Consider the following 25,928-nt stretch of genomic DNA (forward strand, 5'->3'; position numbering starts at 1 on the left):
ACCTTATTTGATGCCAAAAAATTTTGGCCTTTGGGCATTCCCATCACATATAGTAGAAGGTTCCTGGAGCTACCTCACATTTCCAACACATCGAAGAGCATTTTTTACTTATTCTTGCTAATCTTGTGGGTGGGAAGTGCCACCTGCCACCAATCGATTTTACAACCATCATGAGTTACAACTGTGATAGGCAGGCTCCATTACAGTCATAACTCGAGGACTATCTAGATAACCAATTGGAACAAATGAAGTTTTAGCCTTTCTGGGTGCTGGTTTCCTGACCTGGATTATCTATTGGGGCTCTCATCGGGTGAGGAAACTGAACTATTGGGCTTCAAATTCTGATCTCTAACTCGGATCTGTCATGGAAAATAAGGAACTTGGCAATTGTGGTTTGTAAGATCAAATGACAACACAGCTAGTGGGCATCACATTTTCACTGGCTGAGGTTCAAACCAAGATATCCATGTGGAGAAGACTGGGGCAGGCTGAATGTGCTGAGCCACATTTTTAAAATGATTTTTTTTAACAAAGCCATATTGATCTGGCTTACTTATGAAACTCAACCATGGGGAGTGCATGTGTTCACACATAATTGCCCTCAACGAAGAATCTCTTTTTAAAAAATCTACCGAAGTTACTCAGCCTGCCTAGACCAACCAAAGACATTCAAAAGCAACAGTTTATAGTTTTGTTTTATAAACAGGGCAAGAACACAGGGCATCTTCTCTCTGTTCAGGTATCCTCCTAACACATTTCAGTCACGTAGACTAGGGGTCTCCAACCTTGGTCCCTTTAAGACTTGTGGACTTCAACTCCCAGAGTTCCTCAGCCAGCTTTGCTGGCTGAGGGACTCTGGGAGTTGAAGTCCACAAGTCTTAAAGGGACCAAGGTTGGAGACCCCTGACGTAGACCAGTGTTTCTCAGCCTCAGGTACTTTAAGATGTGTGAACTTCAACTCCCAGAATTCCCCAGCTGGTACGCCGAATGGAATTCTGGGAGTTGAAGTCCACACACCTTGAAGTACCTGAGGCCGAGAAATACCGATGTCGACAAGCAGCAAGTTTCATTTGGCTGCTTCAGCCAAGCGATTGAAAGCTTGGGACAACGCCGTGACAGCGTCCAAGATCTGACGGCGATCCTGTTCGGCCAAGCGTGTGCCGCAACGTTGTGCAAACTTATCCGGATGCCACAAAGCCTGCTGACGCCGAAGGAACCGCCGATAAGCGCTTTTGTCTGACGGATCTACACCACGAAGGGCTGCGGCGGCCATTTCCTCAGGAGTCCCAGCCAAGCTCGGCCAGGGAATGTCCCTGTAACACAATGGACGTGAACTGTCTGAGGAGAAGACGCGGCTGCAGCCTTCCTCGTAACGTCTTCTCTTGGCTGCCTGGACCTCCTCCTCCTTGGCTTGGGCACGTTTTAGGTACTCCAGATGCTCTTGTTCCAGGAAGCGCTGGAGTTGAACGGAAGACTTTGGAGGTTCTTTTTTAGGCCTCCGGTGACGCTGTTCCTCTTCTCGCCTACGTTTTTGCCCGTATTCTTGGTGTATGCGATCAGCCCATTCCTCGAACGTTTCTGAGTTGGGACCAGTGGAGAAATCTTCTGGAAAAGGAAATAAGTCAGAGTGTGCATCATGCTTCACGAAGGTCCCTTTCAAATCTAGCTGATGTCACAAATCTCTTACTTTCTAAGACAGGGGTCTCCAATCTTGGCAACTTTAAGCCTGGTGGACTTCAACACCCAGAACACCCAGCAAAGCTGGCTGGGGAATTCTGGGTGTTGAAGTCCGCCAGGCTTAAAGTTGCCAAGGTTGGAGACCCCTGTTCTAAGATGGTAAAACAAGGGAGCTTCCAATGCCCAAATGCTGCGAATTGCTTAAATAACAGCAAAAAAGAGTGCTTCAGAAAAATGAAAACAAGACAGAATCTCTGGTCAAACTTATTGAGGGAATGATTTAATTTTTTTAAAAAAAATGTCTAGGGGGGTTGACAACTTGGTCTAAGTGGCAATAGCAATAGCACTTACACTTATATATCACTTCATAGTCTTTACAGTCCTCTCTAAGCGGTTTACAGAGTCAGCCTATTGCCCCCCCCCCCGCAACAATCTGTGTCCCCGTTTTACCGATCTCAGAAGGATGGAAGGCTGAGTCAACCTTAAACCGGTCAGGATCGAACTCCTGTCTGTGGGCAGAGTTAGCCTGAAATACTGCATTCTAACCACTGCACTCTCGAACCCTTCTTAGTTGGCAACTCCACGAGCTCATCTGTCCGGATCATGGCTCAGGCCTCCACAGGGGAGATCATCTTATGGACTGTGAGATCTTCACTTCTCCAGGAAAGTCTAGCTTTACCTTCATGCTGCCATGGGGTCTCTTGAAACTCATCCTCATATTCATTGAGAAGCTTGCATCTCCACTCTCTCTCGGCCTCACATTCTGCCTCATTTTCCTCAAGTGTTTCCTCAGGGCACTGTGGGGAATTAAAATATATCATTCTTTGTCTGGGGGAAGACAACAAAACTGAAACAGTTGACGATCCTTCCTTCTTCCTTCTTCCTTTCCTTTCCTCTCCTCTCCCCTTTCCTTTCCTTTTCTCTCTCTTCTTTCTTTTCCTCTCCTCGCCTCTCCCCTTTCCTTTCCTTTCCTTTCCTTTTTCTCTCCCCTCTTTCCTTTCCTTTCCCTTTTCTCTCCCGTTTCCTTTCCTCTCCCCTCTTTCCTTTCCTCTCCCCTTTCCTTTCCTTTCCTCTCTTTCCTTTCCTTTCACTTTCCTCTCCCCTCTCTCCTTTCCTTTCCTCCTTCTTCACCAATAAGAAACACATAAGAAGGTTATATAACAGAGATGATCCTAAAATATTATTACAAAAGATAAAAGTAATAACAAATAAAATTATTATTATTATTATTTATTTGATTTTTATACCGCCCTTCTCCCGAAGGACTCAGGCAAAAATAAAAAAACAGGCAATACAATGTACAATTTAAAATGCAAATTAAAAAACTTATTTATAATTGGCCTAAAAAGTTTAAAATGTATAATAAACTAAAACCCCATTTAAAATTATTAATAAAAAATTTAAAATCGATAAAATTTAAGCCAGCCCCGCGCGAATGAAAAGATGTGTCTTCAGTTCGTGGCGGAAGGTCCGAAAGTCAGGTATTTGGCATAAACCCGGGGGAAGCTCGTTCCAGAGTGTGGGAGCCCCCACAGAGAAGGACCTTCCCCTGGGGGCCGCCAGCCGACATTGCTTGGCGGACGGCACCCTGAGAAGTCCCTCTCTGTGAGAGCGTACGGGTCGGTGGGAGGCATGAGGTAACAGCAGGCGGTCCCGTAAGTACCCAGGCCCTAAGCCATAAAATAAATGATATGGAGCTTTTTCTCTTTCTTTTCTCTTCCCCCCTCCCCCACTCTCCATTAAGTTTTCATTCCTTTCAAGTTTCAACAATCTCTTCCTACTGACACCCTTACTGATGGGTGATAAATCCATTACCCATTTATCTTCTGCTGTCGTGTTCAAGAGGTCTCCAGGGGTCTTCCCAGCTCTGTTCTTGATGCTCATGGCAGATGGACAGTGGATTCGCAAAGGTAGAAACAGGTCTTCATAAGCTGAGAAGAAAAATCAACATTAGCGATTAGCGCCACTTAGTGGTTTCTGAGCAAATTGCAGCAAGTTGTGTTTGAATGTACACTGTATATATACTGTAAATACTTAGTAAAACTTATGAAAGCTTATGCCATAGTACAGCAGTTTATTTTAAAAGTGTCAAAAAGATTCGCTCAGCAATTCATGTTCACGAGCATTTACTAATCTCGCCTCTGTGACACAGGAACAAAAATCTGAAATAAACAAGGAGAAAACATTACCAGAATTCACGTTCCTCTCCGAATCTTTTCCTACACCTCAACTTTTTTTCTGGAAGAAGAGAAATGCTAGCTAATGGGAACTAGGGAAAAATACCCTTGAGAACTGACAGAATACCTAGAGTTAATTTTTGGCTCCTAAACATGTAAAGATTTCTATAATTGTTTTTCGATTTAATTCTAATAATTAGAACTGCAGAAAAAACAATTGCTACCAACCTGCCTTCCATTGAGGACCTGTATACTGCACGAATCAAGAAGAGGGCCGTGAAAATATTTGCAGATCCCTCGCATCCTGGACATAAACTGTTTCAACTCCTACCCTCAAAACGACGCTACAGAGCACTGCACACCAGAACAACTAGACACAAGAACAGTTTCTTCCCCGAACGCCATCACTCTGCTAAACAAATAATTCCCTCAACACTGTCAAACTATTTACTAAGTCTGCACTACTATTATGAGAAGATTTTCTCATCCAAGAAGCTTCTTCAGCTCTGACAACCTTCCATTCCCCACTATCCTGCCAGAGCTGAAAAAGCTTCTTGGATGAGAAGCGAAATGCCTTCAAAAGACAAGACAAGAAAGTCCAGTTGCCGCCTGAAAAAAAGCACCTTTGGGTCTTAAATATGTGCTGGTTGCCAAGTGTCTAAATCCCAATCATGTGACTGCATGGACACTGTTAACAGTTATAACTGTGAGGAATGGTCATAAGTCACTTTTTCCACTGCTGTTTTCCCCCGAAGGCCATCACTCTGCTAAACAAATAATTCCCTCAACACTGTCAAACTATTTACTAAGTCTGCACTACTATTAGTCTTCTCATCATTCCCATCACCCATCTCCTTCCACTTATGACTGTATGACTTTAACTGTTCCTTGTATCCTTATGATTTATATTGATATATTGACCATCAATTGTGTTGTAAATGTTGTACCTTGATGAAGGTATCTTTTCTTTGATGTACACTGAGAGCATATGCACCAAGACAAATTCCTTGTGTGTCCAATCACACTTGGCCAATAAAAATTCTATTCTATTCTATTCTATTCTATTCTATTCTATTCTATTCTATTCTATTCTATTCTATTCTATTCTATTCTATTCAAACAGTCACTAAACAAATGGCTGTGTATTACGGACTATCACTAGCTCTCGTTTTCTCTAGTGCTTCAAGACACTTCATGGGGTGGGTGGAGGTGTTTCCTCCAACCGTGTTATCATTAATCTGTTATCACTCCAATAACAACCTTGCAAGGAATGTTTGGCTAGGTTGGGCATGACAGACCAAAACTTACCCAGTGAGTATCTACAGCTGAAGAGGGGCTGGAATCTGGATCATGTGGAGGCACAATAAAAGATTGTTGTTCGGGGGTGGGGGTGGGGGAATGTGAAAAAGCATTGTGTGCTTTGAGTTTGAGTTCCTAAGTGAAATGTAACTCTGTATGTACCTTTAACAAATAACCAAACGGACAAATATTGCTCCAAATGAAGCTGCTACCATTGATTCCAGTGAGGGACTCATGGTTCCCATCCAATTGAGCAAAAAATAGAAATGGTTCCCAGATCAAACCTTTGCACCCAAGGAGCATCTCCAAGGTCCCTTCCAACTCTGTTGTTCTGTTCTATTCTATCTCAGAACAATTTATTTATTTATTTATTTATTTAATCATATTTTTATACCGCCCTATCTCCCAAGCGACTCAGGGCGGTTGTTGTGTCTTGTCCGCTCTCACCGCAGCCGGGGTCTGCTTATCTGCTCCCGAACACGGAAGAATGTATGCCTCCCGGCCCCAGTCCCGGCTCCATGCCCAGACAAGCTGCAGAGGAGGGAGCATCCCCCGGCCCCAGCCCTGGCTCCATGCCCAGGCAAACGGAGCAGCTAGACCCCTCCCCCTCCTCCACAGCATGTGAGCCTGAGGAAAGTTTACTTCCAACAACAGCTGATTGGAGTGACCCTCGCATCAGAAGATTGGATAGGCGGAGGCAACAGAAGGAAGGGAGGGGCAGGCCTTAATGAGTGCTGAGTCATGGAGCCACACCCCATGGCCTATATAAAGGATCTGCTTTCTGGCATTCTCTGAGTCAGGCAAAGTCTAAACATATCTTGCTGAAGTCACTTTCTGGTCTCCTGCCTGCTCTGAGGACTTTGCTAGGACTTTGGGCAGAGCTGCAGAGGCAAGCCTGATTCGGATTTCCTGACCCGCCATCAGCGGAGGAGTGGGACACGACAGCGGTTTACAGCCAAGTAAAACATAAACATAAATACAAGTTAAAACCCCAATTTAAAAAACTTATTAAATACGGCCGAATATTAAAACCACAATAAAATAGTAAAACCCCATTAAAACCAAATTTAAAATTTAAAATTCTAGTCCAGTCCTGCAGATAAAAGATGTATCTTAAGCTCATGGCGAAAGGTTCAAGGTCAGGAAGTTGGCGAAGTCCTGGGGGAAGTTCGTTCCAGAGGGTGGGAGCCCCCACAGAAAAGGCCCTTCCTGGGCGCCGCCAGCCGGCACTGCCTGGCTGACGGCACCTGAGGAGTCCCTCCTGTGAGAGCGTCACGGGTGGGGTGGGGAATGTGAAAAAGCATTGTGTGCTTTGAGTTTGAGTTCCTAAGTGAAATGTAACTCTGTATGTACCTTTAACAAATAACCAAACGGACAAATATTGCTCCAAATGAAGCTGCTACCATTGATTCCAGTGAGGGACTCATGGTTCCCATCCAATTGAGCAAAAAATAGAAATGGTTCCCAGATCAAACCTTTGCACCCAAGGAGCATCTCCAAGGTCCTTCAACTCTGTTGTTCTGTTCTATTCTATCTCAGAACAATTTATTTATTTATTTATTTATTTAATCATATTTTTATACCGCCCTATCTCCCAAGCGACTCAGGGCGGTTGTTGTGTCTTGTCCGCTCTCACCGCAGCCGGGGTCTGCTTATCTGCTCCCGAACACGGAAGAATGTATGCCTCCCGGCCCCAGTCCCGGCTCCATGCCCAGACAAGCTGCAGAGGAGGGAGCATCCCCCGGCCCCAGCCCTGGCTCCATGCCCAGGCAAACTGAGCAGCTAGACCCCTCCCCCTCCTCCACAGCATGTGAGCCTGAGGAAAGTTTACTTCCAACAACAGCTGATTGGAGTGACCCTCGCATCAGAAGATTGGATAGGCGGAGGCAACAGAAGGAAGGGAGGGGCAGGCCTTAATGAGTGCTGAGTCATGGAGCCACACCCCATGGCCTATATAAAGGATCTGCTTTCTGGCATTCTCTGAGTCAGGCAAAGTCTAAACATATCTTGCTGAAGTCACTTTCTGGTCTCCTGCCTGCTCTGAGGACTTTGCTAGGACTTTGGGCAGAGCTGCAGAGGCAAGCCTGATTCGGATTTCCCTGACCCGGCCATCAGCGGAGGAGTGGGACACGACAGCGGTTTACAGCCAAGTAAAACATAAACATAAATACAAGTTAAAACCCCAATTTAAAAAACTTATTAAATACGGCCGAATATTAAAACCACAATAAAATAGTAAAACCCCATTAAAACCAAATTTAAAATTTAAAATTCTAGTCCAGTCCTGCGCAGATAAAAAGATGTATCTTAAGCTCGCGGCGAAAGGTTCGAAGGTCAGGAAGTTGGCGAAGTCCTGGGGGAAGTTCGTTCCAGAGGGTGGGAGCCCCCACAGAAAAGGCCCTTCCCCTGGGCGTCGCCAGCCGGCACTGCCTGGCTGACGGCACCCTGAGGAGTCCCTCCCTGTGAGAGCGTACGGGTCGGTGGGAGGCAATCGGTGGCAGTAGACAGTCCCGTAAGTATCCCGGCCCAATGCCATGGAGCGCTTTGAAGATAGTTATCAAAACCAATATATTACTTTATGCAACAGACAATCCGTCCTGTTGGTATTTACTACTTCCATATAGTACAGTAAATGAAAGATCTCCATTTTTTTTTTTTGGGAAGCAGGCGTCCTTGTATTTTAACTAAGCAGCAAAACCAAGTTCTAAAGCTATGTCTCACCATGATCTCCTCCACGTGCTACGTGCCGGGCAGCCAAATGCAGAGCTGTGTCTCCACGGTGGTCTGGGAGAGTGGGGTCTGCCCCGTACTTCAGCAAAAGGACGGCAGCTTTGTGGTCCAGGAGGGCACAGCATCGATGCAAAGGTGTGTGGTTTTTGTGTCCCTTCGTTTCGCCCAGGTCCAAGGCTTCTCTGTGATGCCGCAGGAGCCTGTGCAGCTTGCGACGGCGGCCGCGTTCCACGTAGCGCCATAAGCGGCGCTGGTACCTTAATGCCATGGAACCAGATGGGCAACGAAAGGAGATGTTCACCAATAAGCCTGAAGAAAACACAATATCAATTTATTTTATTTATTTATTTATTTATTTAAATTTTTATACCGCCCTTCTCCCGAAGGACTCAGGGCGGTGCACAGCCAAGTCATAAAAAACAGCACAATATACAATTAAAACAAGAACTTAAAACGAACATAATTCATAAATGGCCGGAATTAAAACAATCAAATTTAAAACCCTTAAAATATATAAATAATAACCCCGATTTAAAATTGTTTAGAATTAAAAATTTAAAAATGTAAGCCAGTCCCGCTTGAATAAACAAATACGTTTTCAGCTCACGGCGAAAGGTCCGAAGGTCGGGTAATTGGCGCAAACCAGGGGGAAGTTCGTTCCAAAGAGTAGGGGCTCCTACAGAGAAGGCCCTTCCCCTGGGGGCCACCAGCCGGCATTGTTTGGCGGACGGCACCCTGAGAAGACCCTCTCTGTGTGAGCGTACAGGTCGGTGGGAGGCATAAGGTAACAGCAGGTGGTCCCGTAAGTACAGGCAATCTCTCTGTCTCAGCGCAAATACCTTACGAAAACAAGGAGGGTGACACTCCTGCTGTTTTGGGACTTGCCTTTAATTCTTCAGGCACCTTCACCGGTGCTTCCCTGTTTTACTTACTCCTCTTCTGCCTCTGAAGCAGAACCCTCAACTCTTATCATTCCACCATTTATAATATAAAATTAGATCCTGAACCTCATTAAGAGGGAATTGACTCTATTATTGTTACAAAGGCTCAATTATAACACCAAAGACTTCGCCAGGCTCTGACTGTGTAACAGGCCATGAACTGCCCATATACCAAGTACTAAGTTAAACTAAAGCAGCAGCAGAAGAAAGCCAGCCAGTTTTCATGATTTCAAGCACACAACTACCATTTCTAAGAACATCAGGAGCAGTGGTGAAATCCAAAATATTTTATACAGGTTTTGTGGGCTTGGCTTGGTGGGCATGGCAGGGGAACGATACTGCAAAATCCCCATTCCCACCCCACTCTGGGGCCAGCCAGAGGTGGTATTTGCCGGTTCTCCGAACTACTCAAAATTTCTGCTACTGGTTCTCCAGAACCCGTCAGAACCTGCTGCATTTCAATCCTGATCAGGAGTCACTTTGAGATCCTGAACCACATTGAGAGGGAATTGACTTTATGACTGGTACAAGATTCAGTTATAACACCAAAGACTTGGCCAGGGTGGAACAGCTCAGGAACTGCTCATATACTAAGTACCAAGTTAAGCTAAAGCAACAGCAGAAGAAAGCCAATCTTGAGCACACAACTGAACATCAGGAATCATGTTGAGGTCCTGAACTTCATTGATAAGGAACTATTAGAGAAAATGTGGAATGAAGTCAAAGACCTTAAGGAGGAATGTGAAAAGAGAGACTACCAAAGATCAAGAATTAGGGAAAGAAACCCAAAACATAGACAATCGCCAGCCTTAGCAATGACAATGAAGGCACCAAAATGATACATGGCTAGGCCTTCCTTCAGTTGTGCATCAGCGCGAACAGGGACCGCGGAGAGAATAGCTGGCACGGAAGGGAAACGGTAGCAAAGCCCCCTATGCTTCTGGGTTGCCACCCTCCCGCCCTCCTATTTGTAAAAGGGTTGGAAAAAGCACATTGAATTGTACTTTCGAACCGATGTCCAATTCGAATCGCTTCCTTGCTCACCTGTGACAATCCAGTTTATGATCTAAACCAGGGGTCTCCAACCTTGGCAACTTTAAGCCTGGAGGGCTTCAGGCTTTGCTGGCTGGGAAAGTAGACATATAAACTTTGATAACCTCTAGCTTATTATAATAATAAAACACTTTTGATAAGACAGCTTATTAACATAGACCTGTGATGTATGAAGGAGGGTAAAGTAGAAGAATCCAATCAAAAGAGTATCAAGGAGCCAATGAGTGGATTCTTAGGGCGTTAACTTCCTTACTCATAACCGTATAAAATTTGTGCTTGTGCATTGTTCGAGGCCTTGGCTCCTTTAGCTGCTGAGTCCCTTTTGCTGGAGTACTCCAATAAAAGAAGCTGGAAATGCCATTCCTCATGTCTGGTGGTCAGGCTAGGACCCATTTTGGGTACAATGTGTGTGTATGTAATAAAAATATAAAATAAAATATAAATATTTTCTGCTGAAATGTTCATAGATAATGTTAGTCAGGAGGGAATATATACTTTATAAAAATATAAAATAACAATAAATCGTTCTGCAAGTCATGAAAAGCAGCAATTCTAATCCACTGGGTTAGCAGAGACCTCCAGCTTTGCTAGCTGGGGAATTCTGGGAGTTGAAGTCCTCCAGGCTTAAAGTTCCCAGGGTGGAGACCCCTGATCTAAACCAACCCTTCCTTCCTTCCTTCCCTGCGTTAATCCGATTACGATTCCCGAAGCGGTTATGACACACTTACCTCTGCTAGTGAGTTTTGATCAAACATTCATGCTATTTTTCTGCAAGTCCGGTGGGTGCTCATTAAAAGCACGGCATTATTTGTGCTGCACATTTAGTTCGTTGAAATGCAACTTTTCTTTATTTTCATACTGGATTCCCGGACAGTTAATTCCTTCCTCTTCTCCTTCCTTTTCCTCCCACCCCTCTCCTTTAATACCCTCCTTCCTTCTTCCATAAATCGAGATTACCTTAGCAAATATCTAGTTGATACACAAAAGCGCCCGCCGTTCATACAGGAAACGGAACAAATAAGAGACAAATAGTAAGGGCGGAAGTGCCTTCAAACAGTTCTCTAAAACATCAACGATGGTTTGTTCGTGCCCGTACTTGGTGTTCGGCGTTTAAGAGTCCGACTAGGAAACCAGAGCTGGAAGCACAAAGCAGGCGGTTGGAGAGGGAAGAAAAGTAGCAGCGAGGTAGTGTTGGTAAGCCCAAACTTTCTCGAATCGTATGTCGGCCAGATGTATTAAAGTGCAGTCGCCGCTCTTCCCAGCAACCGAACATATTGTGAGATGAAAAAGGAATGGGAATTAGAAACTTCCTGTGTGTTTGAATAAGACTATAACTTGTTGCTGGCAATCCTTATGATTTATATTGATATACTGATCATCAATTGTGTTGTAAATGTTGTACCTTGATGAACGTATCTTTTCTTTTATGTACACTGAGAGCATATGCACCAAGACAAATTCCTTGTGTGTCCAATCACACTTGGCCAATAAAAAATTCAATTCAATTCTATTCTATTCTATTCTATTCTATTCTATTCTATTCTATTCTATTCTATTCTATTCTATTCTATTCTATTCTATAACTTATTAGTTTTCTATAGGCTACAAAATGAGATGCTCCTGCAAACAGGAGCAAATTGATAGGAAAAAGAAATTTTCACACTGCTGCCATCTATTGGTTACCCAGGTTTTATTTTTATTTTATTTATTATTTATTTTGCCAATCATATATAAAGTAATAGGTAAAAGTATAAACATAATTTGGATGCATGAAAAAAGTAAAAAGGAATATTAGGACAGGGACGGTAGGCATGCAGGTGCGCTTATGCACGCCCCTTACAGACCTCTTAGGAATGGGGTGAGGTCAACAGTAGACAATTTAAGCTTAAAATTTTTGGGGTTTGGGGAAGAAACTAGAGTCAGGTACTGCATTCCAGGCATTGACCAATCTGTTACTGTTCTGCAATCGAGTTTGGAGCGGTTTACCTTGAGTTTGTATCTTATTTGCTTGTATATTGTTGTGGTTGAAGCTGAAGTAGTCATTGACAGGTAGGACATTGTGGTAGATAATTTTATGTGCTATGCTTAGGTCGGACTGAAGTCGGCATAGTTCTAAGTTTTTAACCCGAATATGGTAGTCTTAAAGACATGGGTTTGGGATTATCCCAGTATACCTGCTTATAAATATATGCCAAAACAAAATGTGAAAATTAGGAGTAGTATAAGTTTGGGGATTCATGCTAAAGATGCCTTCCAAGCCACTGTTGTTTGAAATAGCAGATTCGTGTGTGTGTGTGTGTGTGTGTGTGTGGTTCAAGCAGACAAAAACACAAATCAATGTACTATTTCCTTTTGGACAGGCAGGATTGTGTAGAACACAGAAAAGGAATAACGAACAGTAAACCTAAGAAACTACATGCCTGAAAGAAGAAAGGGAGGAGAAAGAGAATATAACTAAAATATAACTAAAAGTGCTTTAAAAGCAAAGGTTCCCCTTGTACATATGTGCTAGTCGTTCCCGACTCTAGGGGGCGGTGATCATCTGTTTCAAAGCCGAAGAGCCAGCGCTGTCCGAAGACGTCTCCGTGGTCATGTGGCTGGCATGATTAAACGCCGAAGGCGCAATGAACGCTGTTACCTTCCCACCAAAGGTGGTTTCTATTTTTCTACTCGCATTTCTCACGTGTTTTCGAACTGCTAGGTTGGCAGAAGCTGGGACAAGTAATGGGAGTTCACCCCATTACATGGCACTAGGGATTCGAACCGCTGAACTGCCGACCTTTCAATCAACAAGCTCAGGATCTTAGCCACTGAGCCACCGTGTCCCTAAAAGTGCTTTACATCAACACAATTCACTGTATCTCTAGTTTTCTATCCTTTCAAATAGCTTTGGAATGGAGTGTTCTTTCCTTCCTGGCAACCAAGAACATGTTGACCATTTTCCATACTTGCATGTCTTGAACTTTCTCATTCTTCCATTTACTCTATTTTTTTTTTTTGGCCATTTATAGAATAGAATTTTATAGAATAGAATAGAATAGAATTTTTATTGGCCAAGTGTGATTGGACACACAAGGAATTTGTCTTGGTGCATATGCTCTCAGTGCACATAAAAGAAAAGATACATTCATCAAGGTACAACATTTACAACACAATTGATGGTCAATATATCAATATAAATCATAAGGATTGCCAGCAATAAGTTATAGTCATACAGTCATAAGTGGAAAGAGATTGGTGATGGGAACTATGAGAAGATTAATAGTAGTGCAGATTCAGTAAATAGTCTGACAGTGTTGAGGGAATTATTTGTTTAGCAGAGTGATGGCCTTCGGGAAAAAACTGTTCTTGTGTCTAGTTGTTCTGGTGTGCAGTGCTCTATAGCGTCGTTTTGAGGGTAGGAGTTGAAACAGTTTATGTCCAGGATGTGAGGGGTCTGTAAATATTTTCACGGCAAATATTTTCACGACTATATCTCTTAATTAGTAGAGATATAATCAATTTTCCCTATCATCTCAATTTACCTCGCTATTTGAAACGATAATTTTCAGATTCGTGCTTTTTATTTTATACAATCTGAAATAGATAGAACTTAAAAGTTCTTATCAAACCATGTAAAAACATTTGCATGTCTTTGGGATGCCTGTTATCAAAAGGTACTGTATATATTACCTACTCTTCCAGTTCTAAGTGGTTTATAGCCTATGAGTTCCAGGTTAAAGAATACATTTCCAAATAGCTGAAGTAACGTTCAGTGGGTCAACCCACTTCTTCCCACTGAACATTATTTTCATCCCCAATTCCACAAAATAGTTCAGATTGTGAATTTTATTGTTTATTCGTTTTTAAGGCATGTAAAGCATACGTTAAACTGTATAAAGTCAAAGAACCGATCTTTCTTCTTTCTCCCTCCCCACCACCCAATGGATTTCTTCCCTGTTTCATTCTGTTCTCTGTGTTGTGGTCCACCAGCAGCCGGTGGAGCTAGCAATTGAGTCGGACAGCAATGAGGCTGAGGTGGGGCCAGGGCCATCAGGGAGTGAGGTACGGACTCCGGAGCCTCCAGAGACTGATAGTAGTGAGGCAGAGGAACAGGAGGAGCCTGTTCCTTATGGCACACATGAGAAGAGCTGCCAGAAGGCAAGAGCAGCTCAAGCAAAGAGGACGACTCGGGAGTAAGGCGAAGAGATGATTGGCCCCTCCCATAAGGCTTAAAAGACCAGCAACGGTGTTTGGGCTCTTTGCAAGAAAACAACGTTGGTAGCTTTGTCTTCTTGCAATTATTTTTGTATCAGTGACTTCTGAATGTTTGCCAAGAAAGGCTTTTGGCAGTTTGCCTAATTGGACCAAGGGTTGGGATAGGACTGAGAAATTTGTGTTGGGAGGAATTTGCTTTAATTTAGTTGAACTACGCTGGGAATGAAGTAATTCTCAGCTGTTCGAATAAAGTTTGTTTGTCTTTTCACTGACTGAGTTTCCTACTACCTACTTGGGCCTGGGTCACAGCATCACTATATACATGTGAGTGAGTGGAGTAGGACAACTTTCTTGGCCAACCCCAACAAAAGATCATCATGAGAAGTTGCCGCCAACCTCTTGATCTCTCCGTCAGGAGAATTCTACCTACTTGGGCCTGGGTCACAACACTCTGCTACATATTAGTCCAGTGCTTCTCAGCCTTGGCAACTTTTAAGATGTATGGACTTCAACTCCCAGAATTCCCCAGCCAGCATGGGAATGCTGGGAGTTGAAGTCCACACACTTCAAAGTTGCCACAGTTGAGAAAGGCTGAATTGGACTGAAAAGAGAACAAGGACTCAGTGGCTGGTCACACCACACGTTAAATAACAAAGTGGGCAAGACTGTTACAGTACCCAGTGCCAATGTCAATATATTCAATAAACCGTGATTAATTAAGATATGCTTTATTACGATGCATAATAACTCATAGGGGCGTACGCCCTTATCAGGATCACCAACTGTCCCAAAATGGTTCAAAGGTCAAAGTTCATGTAAGTACGGAGGTTGCGTTCCCAAGCTGCGGCCTTGGCCTCCCTCCGGCGGGCCTCCCGTTTTCCGACTGTTGCTGCTCGTTCTTTTCTGGATTGTCGCTTCCCGGGTTCCTCTATAGCACAACGGTCGTTAGATCTGAAGTGGGTAACCTTGGGTTTGAGGTTACTGCAGAAGCCCAGGCCCTTCTGATCTCTCTTGAGGACAGTCTTAATAGGGAACTTGCGACCTGCGCCGCTGGGCCCCAATCCTGTTTCTTTATCCCAGCCACCTTTGACCATCAATTGGAAGCCCACGTTATTCTCCGGGATGCAGTAGCGGGTGGAGGGCAACGGGTCACGTCGATTGAAAAGGTGGGCGGTGGAACGCTCGTGGAGAGCCACAGTGTCCTCGCTGTAGTGCGCCTGGCACACTTCGCAGTGTTTCCTCTCAGCTGGTAAACTGTGGAAAGGAGGGAAATGATTTGAAACACATACTGTAACTTGAGTCAAGCCAAAATATGGTAATGGGAGATCGGAGCAGGGCTGCAGTTTTTTTTCCCTTGAGAAAGAATTCATCTCTTTTCCGAAATTCTAACTATGAATAGCATAGACGTCAAACTCGATTTCATTGAGGGCTGCATCAGGGTTGTGTTTGACCTGGGGGGGGGTGTTGGGGGGCATGGCCAGCATGACGTCATTCATGTCGGGGGCGCCTGTGGAGGCCCAGGTGAGGCTCGGGGGATCCATTGTCTCCAGCGAAGGAAGGTGAGACCAGGGAGAAACCAAAGCATTCTCCTCCAGAGGAGTCTCGCCATCCCTCTCAGGCCACGTGGAGGACCCCTGGACGTGCGGTGCAGGCTGTCCACTGCCCTAGGCAGCAGAGGGCAAGCAAGTTTGTTTTGCTAGCACTCTGCCAGCGAAAACGGAGCTCGGGAGGGGCACTCCATTTTCAGCTGCGACGGCCAGCGAAAACGGCTGCCACCAGATTGTAGATCAGCGCCCAGTCGGCCTGAGGCATTGTGGGCCGGTCCTTTGCCGTTTCCAGGGCGGTCCCATGGGACAGATTTAAGCACCCTGTAGGCCAGATCTAGCCCTTGGGCCTTGAGTTTGACACCCATGAATTAGACCATGGCAATCTTTTTCAAATTATCGTATTTTTCAGAGTATAACATGCACCTTTCCCCCCCCAAAAAAGAGGGTGAAAATCTGGGTACATTTTATACTCCGAATATAGCCCCGCCCAGCCTCTCACACGGAGAGTTCAGAGGCTGAAAAAAGCCTCTGAAAGAAGCTTCAGAAAAAAAGCCTCCAAACAGCTTCAGAAAAAAACAACCCTCAGAGGCTTTTTTTCTGAAGCTCTGTTTCAGAGGCTTTCAGAGGCAGAAAAAAAACTTTTTTTTCCTGCAACAAAGTTTCAGAGGCAGAAAAAAAAAAGCAAGGCACAGAGCTCACAACCAATGAACCTGTTGCTAAAATTCACCTCTGGGAACAACTGATTGGGGGTATTGTGGGAGGCTGATCCACCCGCCAATCAGCTATTTTCTATTTTCTAGCGCCTCTGGTGGCTCAACAGACTAATGCAGTCTGTTATTAACACAGCTGCTTGCAATTACTGCAAGTTCTAGTCCCACCAGGCCCAAGGTTGACTCAGCCTTCCATCCTTTATAAGGTAGGTAAAATGAGGACCCAGATTGTTGGGGACAATAAGTTGACTTTGTATATAATATACAAATGGATGAAGACTATTGCTTAACACAATGTAAGCTGCCCTGAGTTTTCGGAGAAGGGCGGGATATAAATTCAAATTAAAAAAAAAATCCCTCCCCAAAAACTAAGGTGCGTCTTATACTCTGAAAAATATGATAACCCTGCTTAGTCCAGAAGACTCTGATCTCATCCTAGGTCTTCATTGGTAATAATTATACAGCACAGCAAGAGTCACCCTTCAGAATAAACTCCAGGAGAGGAATTAAATGTTACCTACTTTTATATAGCCAAACACTGCACCAAATTCAATAATAAAAATGTAATTAATCTTCATTGATATAGTAGATGCTGCTGATGGTTACAGGAATGACCATATAGTCTTCTATCTGCTGGCACCCTGGAAGAACTACCGATACTTATAATTTGGAATATTCAGTGATGGGTCTTCACGAACCAGTAACCAGGAATTAGTTTAAAACAACCTTACACATATTTAGGGTGATAAAATTTTCATATATGAACTTGTAAAGGTTACTTAGTAGTGTTTCAGAAGGAAGCGATGGAAGAAACAGTTTTTCTAAAGGTCTAGCTTACAGTTGGTCACTGGTTATTTGAGTTATCTAAAGCTACTTACACTGGGTTATTTTTTTTCCTGTGGTATATTATATGTGGTATATTTATTCGCTTTATTTAAATTTATTGGCCACCCAACTCCACAGGACTCTGGGCAGCATACAAAATCAAAATAAAAAAATAAAACAGCAAGGAACATTAACCCAACAAGTACTATGAAGCAGTATATGTCTTAAGTGCTATTGCTATCACAGCATATTAAGGCCTGAAAGAGAAGAGAAACTGTTCATGGCATAGAATGGATTTAATGGTCTTTGCTTTGGTATACCTGTAGCCATTAGTGCAATAATTATAAATAAATATTAGGGTAAGCTTTTTAACATTTTGACAATTTTTGACTTGCTTTTGCTACCTCAGTGGCCAAAATGTTGCATATGTTACATAGCAACATTCAGAGGCAAATGCACTCGACATTTCCTGCTCTTCAGGAAAATTGGATGAACACGGAAACAGGAGAACTCACCTAGACGGTTCATTCTTCACTCGAGGCCTTTCGCTCTCCCGAAGGATGCTGACCACCTCTTTGTGTCCAGCTTCTTCAGCCAGATCCATAGCATCCCGGCCTTGTGATTCACAAACTCCCACCCAAGCGGCCTCATGTCTCAAAAGATAACGTACCGCTTCCTCTCGTCCAGCATAGGCTGCACACATGATGGCTGTCCAATCAAATCCATCTTTATAATTCACATCACACCCTTCCTTCTCCACAAGCTTTTGGAGAGACTTCACGTTGCCATCTTGAGCGGCTTTCAAGAGCTGATTCCCTTTGCGGGTGTCGGTTTGTTCTGGGCAGCTCAGGGTGCAAAGAGACACCTGCGCTGGCCGACGGAGGACACGAACTACCCTTGGTTTTCTCGGTAAGACTCCTTTAGAACTACTTGTCAGTGCCAGGCTCTCATAAAAGTTACGCACTGTTTCACCAGATGAATGCTCTTCTTCCTGGTTGGTGCTGCCATAATTTCTGTTTTTTTTCTGAATGTGTCCATCTCTCCACAGATCCGATTCTTCCCGGGCACGAGTGAAGGCGATCAGTTGATCACCATGGTTCATGTTGAAGCAGAATTGTTTTGGCTGCAAAGCTGTAACCCTACAAACTGTTGGAAGAGAAAAAACAAAATACTTACATTAAAAACACCAATTGTTTACCACAGGAAAACATGTACTGTCTTTACATTTCGTAGTAGTGCACAATGTGGCATCAAGCCCAGAAACATCCTGAAGATTGGTTCTTCCTTTCTCGCGTTAAAAGTAAGAAATCTAGCTATTGCGGTTAGCTGGATTTGGTGAGAATTCAAACCGAACATTTCTAGAGGGTACCGCATCGGCATAGTCGGTGGGATTCAGCCAGTTCGCACCACTTTGGGAGAACCGGTTGTTAACTTTCTGAGCAGTTTGGTGAACTGGTTGTTGGAAGAAATCATTAGGGCAGAGAACCAGTTGTTAAATTATTTGAACCCCAACACTGGGCATAGTTATATACTGTCCATATACTGATCAATTTCAACAATTACGCAAGAAAACTAAACATTAAATTTCTCTGATCCTTTTTGAGTCTCCAAACAGATGCCATCCAGAAAAGGGTCCACACACTACTCTAGAGCTCTGGACAGGCATGAAGTAAATAAAGAAAACCCAGAATAGAAAACAACCTAGTCTGCTATTTTGCCATCCCTAACATTGTTTTTGTTTTTATTGACATATTTTTTTCAGTATTTAAGGCACAAGAGTCAATTTTATTATTAACGTTAATAATATCAAGATAGGAGTCAATAATATTAATAATCATCAGTCGTCTGAACTACACCATTTTGTTGAAAGATACCTTATGATAGGGAGGCTAGATCTTGGCAATGTTAAGATTTGTGGACTTCAACTCCCAGAATTCCCCAGCCAGCATGGCTGATTGGGGAATTCTTGGGAGTTGATGTCCACAGGTCTTAAGTAGAATAGAACAGAATTCTTTATTGGCCCAGTGTGATTGGACACACAAGGAATTTGTCTTTGGTACATATACCCTCAGTGTACCTAAAAAGACAAGGTATATCCATCAAGAATCATAAAGTACAATACTTAATGATAGTCATAGGGTACAAGTAAGCAATCAAATCATATTAGGACACAGTCAATATAAATCGTAAGGATACCAGCAACAAGGTTACAGTCATACAGTCATAAGTGGGAGGAGATTAATAGTAGTGCAGACTTAATAAAATTGCCAAGATTTTTTTTTTAATTTACATTTATATCTCGCCCTTCTCCGAAGACTCAGGGCGGCTTACAGTGTATAAGGCAATAGTCTCATTCTATTTGTATATTTTTACAAAGTCAACTTATTGCCCTCCCAACAATCTGGGTCCTCATTTTACCTACCTTTGACATCCCTGCCCTAGAGCAATGTTTTTCAACCTTAGTAACTTTAACACACATGGACCAACTCTCAGAATTCCCCAGACATATCTTAAAAATTGTTAAAAAATTAAGAAACTCAATGCCTGGAGAAAAAATAATTGTAAACCCTGTTCAATAGTAAAAGAACAATGGGTAATATTTTCTGCACCATAAAATATCAACCCTTTTCTTGCACAGCAGGAAGTGAGCGTTAGCCATAGTTACGAAAAGTGGAAGAATCAAACAGATTCCACATTATTACCCAGGTGAATCTGACAATATTTATTGGAGGGGGGAAAAAAAATCTTGTCTCTTTAACCTTGAAGTTTACCATCGCGTGTCACTTTAACTTTGTATCTCTAAGGCTCCTCTTAAGACGTCAGAGCAACACGCGACCCTCGGAGAGGATTTTTTTTTCAAACGGAAGTGCCCGTTCGGTTGCCTAGCAACGGGCGGGAACGCTACGCAGGCGCGGCGGAGGCTCAACTTTACACGCGAACTCGACTTATCCTCCAGCACTTTTTGAAACGGGGTGGGTGGATTAAAAGGCACAGATTAGCACAAAGAGTACGAATGTAAAGGGAGCCTTCCACATTACAGAGGAAAGGGTTTGAAATAGCGGAGGTAAGGGATCCTTGGGCGCCGTTGACGTTGTGAGGCATGCGCAGTCCTCACTCGTGCTCTCCATGCGCATGCTCACTTTGGCTTGCAAAGGGTCCTGCTTTTTCCCGCCTTTTCCCACCAAACCTCTTTGAAGGTTTTTCCTTAATTCGCACCGTTAGGCCCAATTCTCCAATACTATGCCTTCTTTTCAAGCAAAGCCTTTCTAAATAGATATTTTAAGAGGGCAATTGCTGTAAAAAGTCAACGCTGTGCCACCTTTCACTTGTAAGAAAATAGATTTCCACAAGTTTTAAAGCTTGTTTACCGTCTGCTTTATTCCTCAGTTAACAGATTTTATGGAAGAAAAAAAGAGAAAACCAAAAAAAGGGATGAATCTGACAAAGATTCATGAGGATTAAAAAAATATATTTATGTTTATAGCTTTGGTTTGCAAAGGAACATTCAACATCCAAAAAATAAAGTGACATCTTTCTGAAATAAAGCACTGTTCTATATAACAATAATAAAAGACATATCACCACTGTAACCACAAACCAAAATTGGTTACTAATGTTTTGAATCTAATTTTTTTTCTTAAAAAAGTCCTGTCAAAAGCTAAAATCCAGAGCAGAGTATTACAGTTTTTAATTTCCTGATTTTCAGGACGAGGAATCCAAGCAACTTTCAATATAAGCAATTTAAATACAAATACTCCATAGGTAGCTAGAATCCATCTCAGAAGGCAGTTGGTTAAAAAAATGCCCCAAGTAACCCAAACATTACCTATATGTGATGCTTGTACTTTACTGTACATGGTGATGATGGATGTTTTTCCTCATTTTCCCATTAAACAGGCATGGCTAATTAATACAGAAAACATGACAGCCATTTTGAGAAGTACTACTGCAGACAGGATGAGCCGGCGAAGCAGCACCAGCATCCGGGATGGTAACTTATTGGGGAAGGGAGGTCAGCATTGAATTTGGGGAAGTGGATTTGCTTCCTTCTTACATGTCTATGGAGATTCTCAGTCATCCAGGTCATGGTTGCCCCAAAAGTGCTATTTTCAAGAGGCAACTGGACTTTCTGGTTTTTCTTTGTTTCGCTTCTCATCCAAGAAGCTTCTTCAGCTTTCCCATCATCCAGTCAGAACTGAAGAAGCTTCTTGGATGAGAAATGAAACATCTTCAAAGAAAAACCAGAAAGTCCAGTTGCTTCTTGAAAAAAGCACCTTTGGAACTTCCTTCTTATGTAGCCGTCATGGCGAACCTATGGCACACATGTCTGAAATGGCACACAGAGCCAAGTCGCCTGGCATGCGTGGCATCACCTGTTCCTCTTCCGGGTTTTTGGCACGCATACGCACGTGCCAATCAGCTAGCCTTTGTGTGTGCGGCAGTGACAGAAACAGGAAGAGCTGGTCTTCCATTTTCCGGTGTGAGCATGTGCACCAGCCAGCTGATTGGCACGTATGCATGCATGGCAATAACTGGAAGATTAGTTGGGCGGCGTGCATGTCAGAAACCGGAACTACGTTATCCAGCATGCACATGGGCAGCTCCTCTTCCTGGTTGTGGCCCTGATGAGCGTGCATGCACAAAGTGCTATTATATAGTCTTTGAATTAAAACTTTGATTTTTGTTATCCCTCTTAGCTACTGAATTCTTTTATAATAATAGTTTGTGAATTCAATAAAGGAGAATATTTGTAGCTCAGGATTGAAATGGGAGGTCCTTGGTGCTCTCTGAGCTTGCTTGTTTTCTTGCAGACATTTCATTGCCCAAACCAGGTAACATCATCAGTGCTAGTAAGGAGGGTGGTTTACTGTCGGTTTATATTATATTGTAGAATATAAACCTCACAGCAAAGCACACTTCTTACTAGCACTGATGATGTTATCTGGTTTAGGTAATGAAATGTCTGCAAAAAACCCCACAAAAAACCAGGCAAGCTCAGGTTTGTGATTTGCTTAATTTGCACTGTAGGGGAGGGAGTTCTGGATTAAATTCAAGGCCCCATAATTCAAGCACTGTTCATTCAGGCATAGTATCCTTGTATGGACCACTTCTGTTTTGGTCCACACAGATACAGTGCTGATGATAGAATCATGGTTAAAAAGGAATGTGCAAAGAAATGGAAGTAAACCGCAAGGGGAGCTAGCACTGCAATGTTTTGTTTTGCTTTGTAAAATAGCGCTAAGCCTTCAAAAGCTAACTATTTTAAAAACAGCACGCTCTGGCTTGCATCTCTATCTCATTGCACTTTTTCTGTCACATTTTTGGAACTAGGCAATATAGGTAGTTCTCGACTTACAACAGTTCATTTAGTCACTTCAAAATTACAAGGGCACTAAAAATGTGACTTATAGACCATAAGTCCACATTTACAACCGTTGCATTATCCCCACAGTCGCATGATCAAAATTCAGACATTTGGCAACTGGTTCGTATTTAAGACAGTTGCAGTGTCCCGGGGTCGTGTGATTTCCCCTTTGTGACCTCCTGACAAAGTCAATGGGGAAGCCAGATTCACTTAACAACCTTATTGCTAACTTAACAACTGCAGTGATTCACTGAACAACTGTGACAAGAAAGGGCATAAAATGAGGCAATCTCTCTTGATTAGCAACAGATATTTTGGACTCAAATGGGGTCGTAAGTCAAGGACTACCTATATCCCATATTCACTGCTATTTACTCCTTTCACTCATATTGATATAACACCAAAATATGATAATGTACCTCCTTTTTTGGTTCTATATGTAATATGGTGGGTTAGTGGGAGCAATATCCAATTGTATTGGGCTACCAGTGAGCAACCATCACCCCACAAATCCTGCTATACTGTATCATCATAGTGAGGTGAGGCTGGGAGAGCGGAGCGAAGAATGCCTAAGGAGCCTAAGCCAGAATATAAGATCCCATCAGGATTACCAGAAGTGTCAAGGTGATCCCTGCAGACCAGTTAAAGCTGCCAATCACTTACATTCAAGAGAAGTGATATAAGAAGGTCCTGGAGGCAGATGAACAATTTACTGGCAACTAAATTGACCAACAACCAAAATATCTCTATGCATGGACATCACCACAATGGAGTACAGGTAGTCTTCGACTTAAAGGTAAAAGTTCCCCTCGCACATATGTGCTAGTTGTTCCTGACTCTAGAGGGCGGTGCTCATTTCCATTTCAAAGCCGAAGAGCCAGTGCTGTCCGAAGACGTCTCCGTGGTCATGTGGCCAGCATGACTCAATGCCAAAGGCACACAGAATCCTGTTACCGTCCCACCAAATGTGGTCCCTATTTTTTCTACTTGCATTTTTTACATGCTTTCAAACTGCTAGGTTGGCAGAAGCTGGGACAAGTAACGGGAGCTCACCCCGCTACATGGCACTAGGGATTTGAACCACTGAACTGCCGACCTTTTGATTGACAAGCTCAGCATCTTAGCCCCTGAGCCACCGTGTCCCTAGTCTTCGACTTACCACCGTTCATTTAGTGACCGAAGTTACAACAGCACTGAAAAAAGTGACTAACCCTAACCCTAACCCCCCAAGGCTGTGTGCTCTCCCCACTTCACTTCTTTCTGTATACCAATGACTGTATACCAATGATCCATCTGTTAAAACTACTGAAGTTCGCAGATGACACAACAGTGATTGGTCTCATTCGAGACAATGATGATATAGACGAGAGGTCGAACGACTAGCCTTGTGGTGCGATCAAAACAATCTGGAACTGAACACACTCAAAACTGTAGAAATGGTGGTAGACTTTAGGAGAAACCCTTCCATACTTCCACCTCTCACAATACTAGACAACACAGTATCAACAGTAGAAACCTTCAAATTTCTAGGTTCTATTATATCGCAAGATCTAAAATGGACAGCTAATATCAAAAACATCATCAAAAAAGGACAACAAAGAATGTTCTTTCTGCGCCAACTCAGAAAGCTCAAACTGCCCAAGGAGCTGCTGATCCAATTCTACAGAGGAATTATTGAGTCTGTCATTTGCACCTCTATAACTGTCTGGTACGGTTCTGCAACCCAACAAGAAAAACACAGACTTCAGAGGATAATTAGAACTGCAGAAAAAATAATTGCTACCAACCTGCCTTCCATTGAGGACCTGTATACTGCACGAATCAAGAAGAGGGCCGTGAAAATATTTGCAGATCCCTCATATCCTGGACATAAACTGTTTCAACTCCTACCCTCAAAACGACGCTATAGAGCACTGCACACCAGAACAACTAGACACAAGAACAGTTTTTTCCCGAAGGCCATCACTCTGCTAAACAAATAATTCCCTCAACACTGTCAGACTATTTACTGAATCTGCACTACTATTAATCGTTTCATAGTTCCCATCACCAATCTCTTTCCACTTATGACTGTATGACTATAACTTGTTGCTGGCAATCCTTATGATTTATATTGATATATTGATCATCAATTGTGTTGTAAATGTTGTACCTTGATGAACGTATCTTTTCTTTTATGTACACTGAGAGCATATGCACCAAGACAAATTCCTTGTGTATCCAATCACACTTGGCCAATAAAATTCTATTCTATTCTATTCTATTCTATTCTATTCTATTCTATTCTATTCTATTCTATTCTATTCTATTCTATTCTATTCTAATGACCATTTTTCACACTTACAACCACTGCGGCATCTCCATGGTCACATGATCAAAATTCAGATGCTTGGCAACTGGCTCATATTTATGACGGCTGCAGTGTCCCCTTTTGCGACTTTCTAACAAGCATAAGTCAATGGGGAAGCCAGATTCACTTAACAACCCTGTGACTAGTTTAACCAACTTGCAGGGATTCACTTAACTGTGTCAAGAAAGGTCGTAAAACAAGACAATGTCAGGATTCAATTATAACACCAAAGACTTGGTTGACTGTGAAACAGGCCCTGAACTGCTCATATACCAAGTACCAAGTTAAGCTAAATCAGCAGCAGCAGAAGAAAGCCAGCAGTTTCCATGATCTCGAGAAAACTCAGCTAACATTTTCAAGAATAACATCAGGAATCATGTTGAGGTCCTGAACTTCATTGATAAGGAACTATTAGAGGAACCATGGAATGAAATCAAAAAGTTAAGGAGGAATGTGAAAAGAGAGACTGCCAAAGATCAAGAATTAGGGGAAGGAACCCAAAACACGGACAACCGCCAGCCTTAGCAATGACAATGAAGGCACCAAAATGATACATGGCTAAGTCTTCCTTCAGTTGTGCATCAGCGCGAACAGGGACCGCGGAGAGAGTAGCTGGCACGGAAGGGAAACGATAGTAAATGCTTCTGGGCTGCCACCCTCCCGCCCTCCTATTTGTAAAAGGGTTGGAAAAAGTACATTGAATTGTACTTTCGAACCGATGTCCAATTCGAATCGCTTCCTTGCTCATCCAGTTTATGATCTAAACCACCCTTTCCTTCCTTCCCCGTGTTAATCCGATTACGATTCCCGAAACGGTGATGACACACTTACCTCCGCCAAGCGAGTTTCGATCAAACGTCTATGTTATTTTTCTGCAAGTCCGGCAGATGCTCATTAAAAGCACGGCGTTATCTGTGCTGCATTTAGTTAGTTGCGCACAGCATATTACCATGCAAAATCACATTTTCACCCCCTATAATCACCGAGAGGTTTATCGGCAACGGTACTTCGCGTACAAATGGGTTCTGGGGAAAACAGCTGCGATTGAAAGGAAGTT

At 43.0% G+C, this 25,928-nt stretch overlaps 2 protein-coding genes across 5 annotated transcripts; both read right to left on the reverse strand.

The window, feature by feature from the left end:
* Positions 1 to 887: 887 nt before the first annotated feature.
* Positions 888 to 10,881, reverse strand: NFKBIL1 (NFKB inhibitor like 1). Of its 3 annotated transcripts, none has more exons than XM_058165796.1 (5): positions 10,606 to 10,800; positions 7,875 to 8,192; positions 3,493 to 3,608; positions 2,357 to 2,474; positions 888 to 1,602 (listed from the first exon to the last, which is right to left on the reverse strand). In XM_058165796.1, exons 2-5 carry the CDS (start codon positions 8,149 to 8,151, stop codon positions 1,067 to 1,069), a joined length of 1,047 nt encoding a protein of 348 aa, XP_058021779.1. In that variant the 5' UTR covers positions 8,152 to 8,192; positions 10,606 to 10,800; the 3' UTR covers positions 888 to 1,066. The 3 variants fall into 3 exon arrangements, with proteins under 3 accessions (XP_058021779.1, XP_058021778.1, XP_058021777.1); XM_058165795.1 differs by lacking the exon at positions 10,606 to 10,800 and adding an exon at positions 10,835 to 10,881 and having other exon boundaries at positions 897 to 1,605; XM_058165794.1 differs by having other exon boundaries at positions 902 to 1,605; positions 10,606 to 10,799.
* A 2,063-nt stretch (positions 10,882 to 12,944) lies between these two features.
* On the reverse strand, positions 12,945 to 25,901 carry GPANK1 (G-patch domain and ankyrin repeats 1). 2 transcript variants are annotated; one of them, XM_058165799.1, is made up of 3 exons: positions 25,703 to 25,901; positions 17,672 to 18,302; positions 12,945 to 15,328 (listed from the first exon to the last, which is right to left on the reverse strand). In XM_058165799.1, the coding sequence occupies exons 2-3, from the start codon at positions 18,256 to 18,258 to the stop codon at positions 14,872 to 14,874; spliced, it is 1,044 nt and encodes a 347-aa protein (XP_058021782.1). In that variant the 5' UTR covers positions 18,259 to 18,302; positions 25,703 to 25,901; the 3' UTR covers positions 12,945 to 14,871. The 2 variants fall into 2 exon arrangements, with proteins under 2 accessions (XP_058021782.1, XP_058021781.1); XM_058165798.1 differs by having other exon boundaries at positions 12,946 to 15,328; positions 17,672 to 18,295.
* Between the last annotated feature and the right edge of the window lie 27 nt (positions 25,902 to 25,928).

Source organism: Ahaetulla prasina, chromosome 2, assembly GCF_028640845.1.
Source record: "Ahaetulla prasina isolate Xishuangbanna chromosome 2, ASM2864084v1, whole genome shotgun sequence".
Lineage (NCBI taxonomy): Eukaryota > Metazoa > Chordata > Lepidosauria > Squamata > Colubridae > Ahaetulla > Ahaetulla prasina.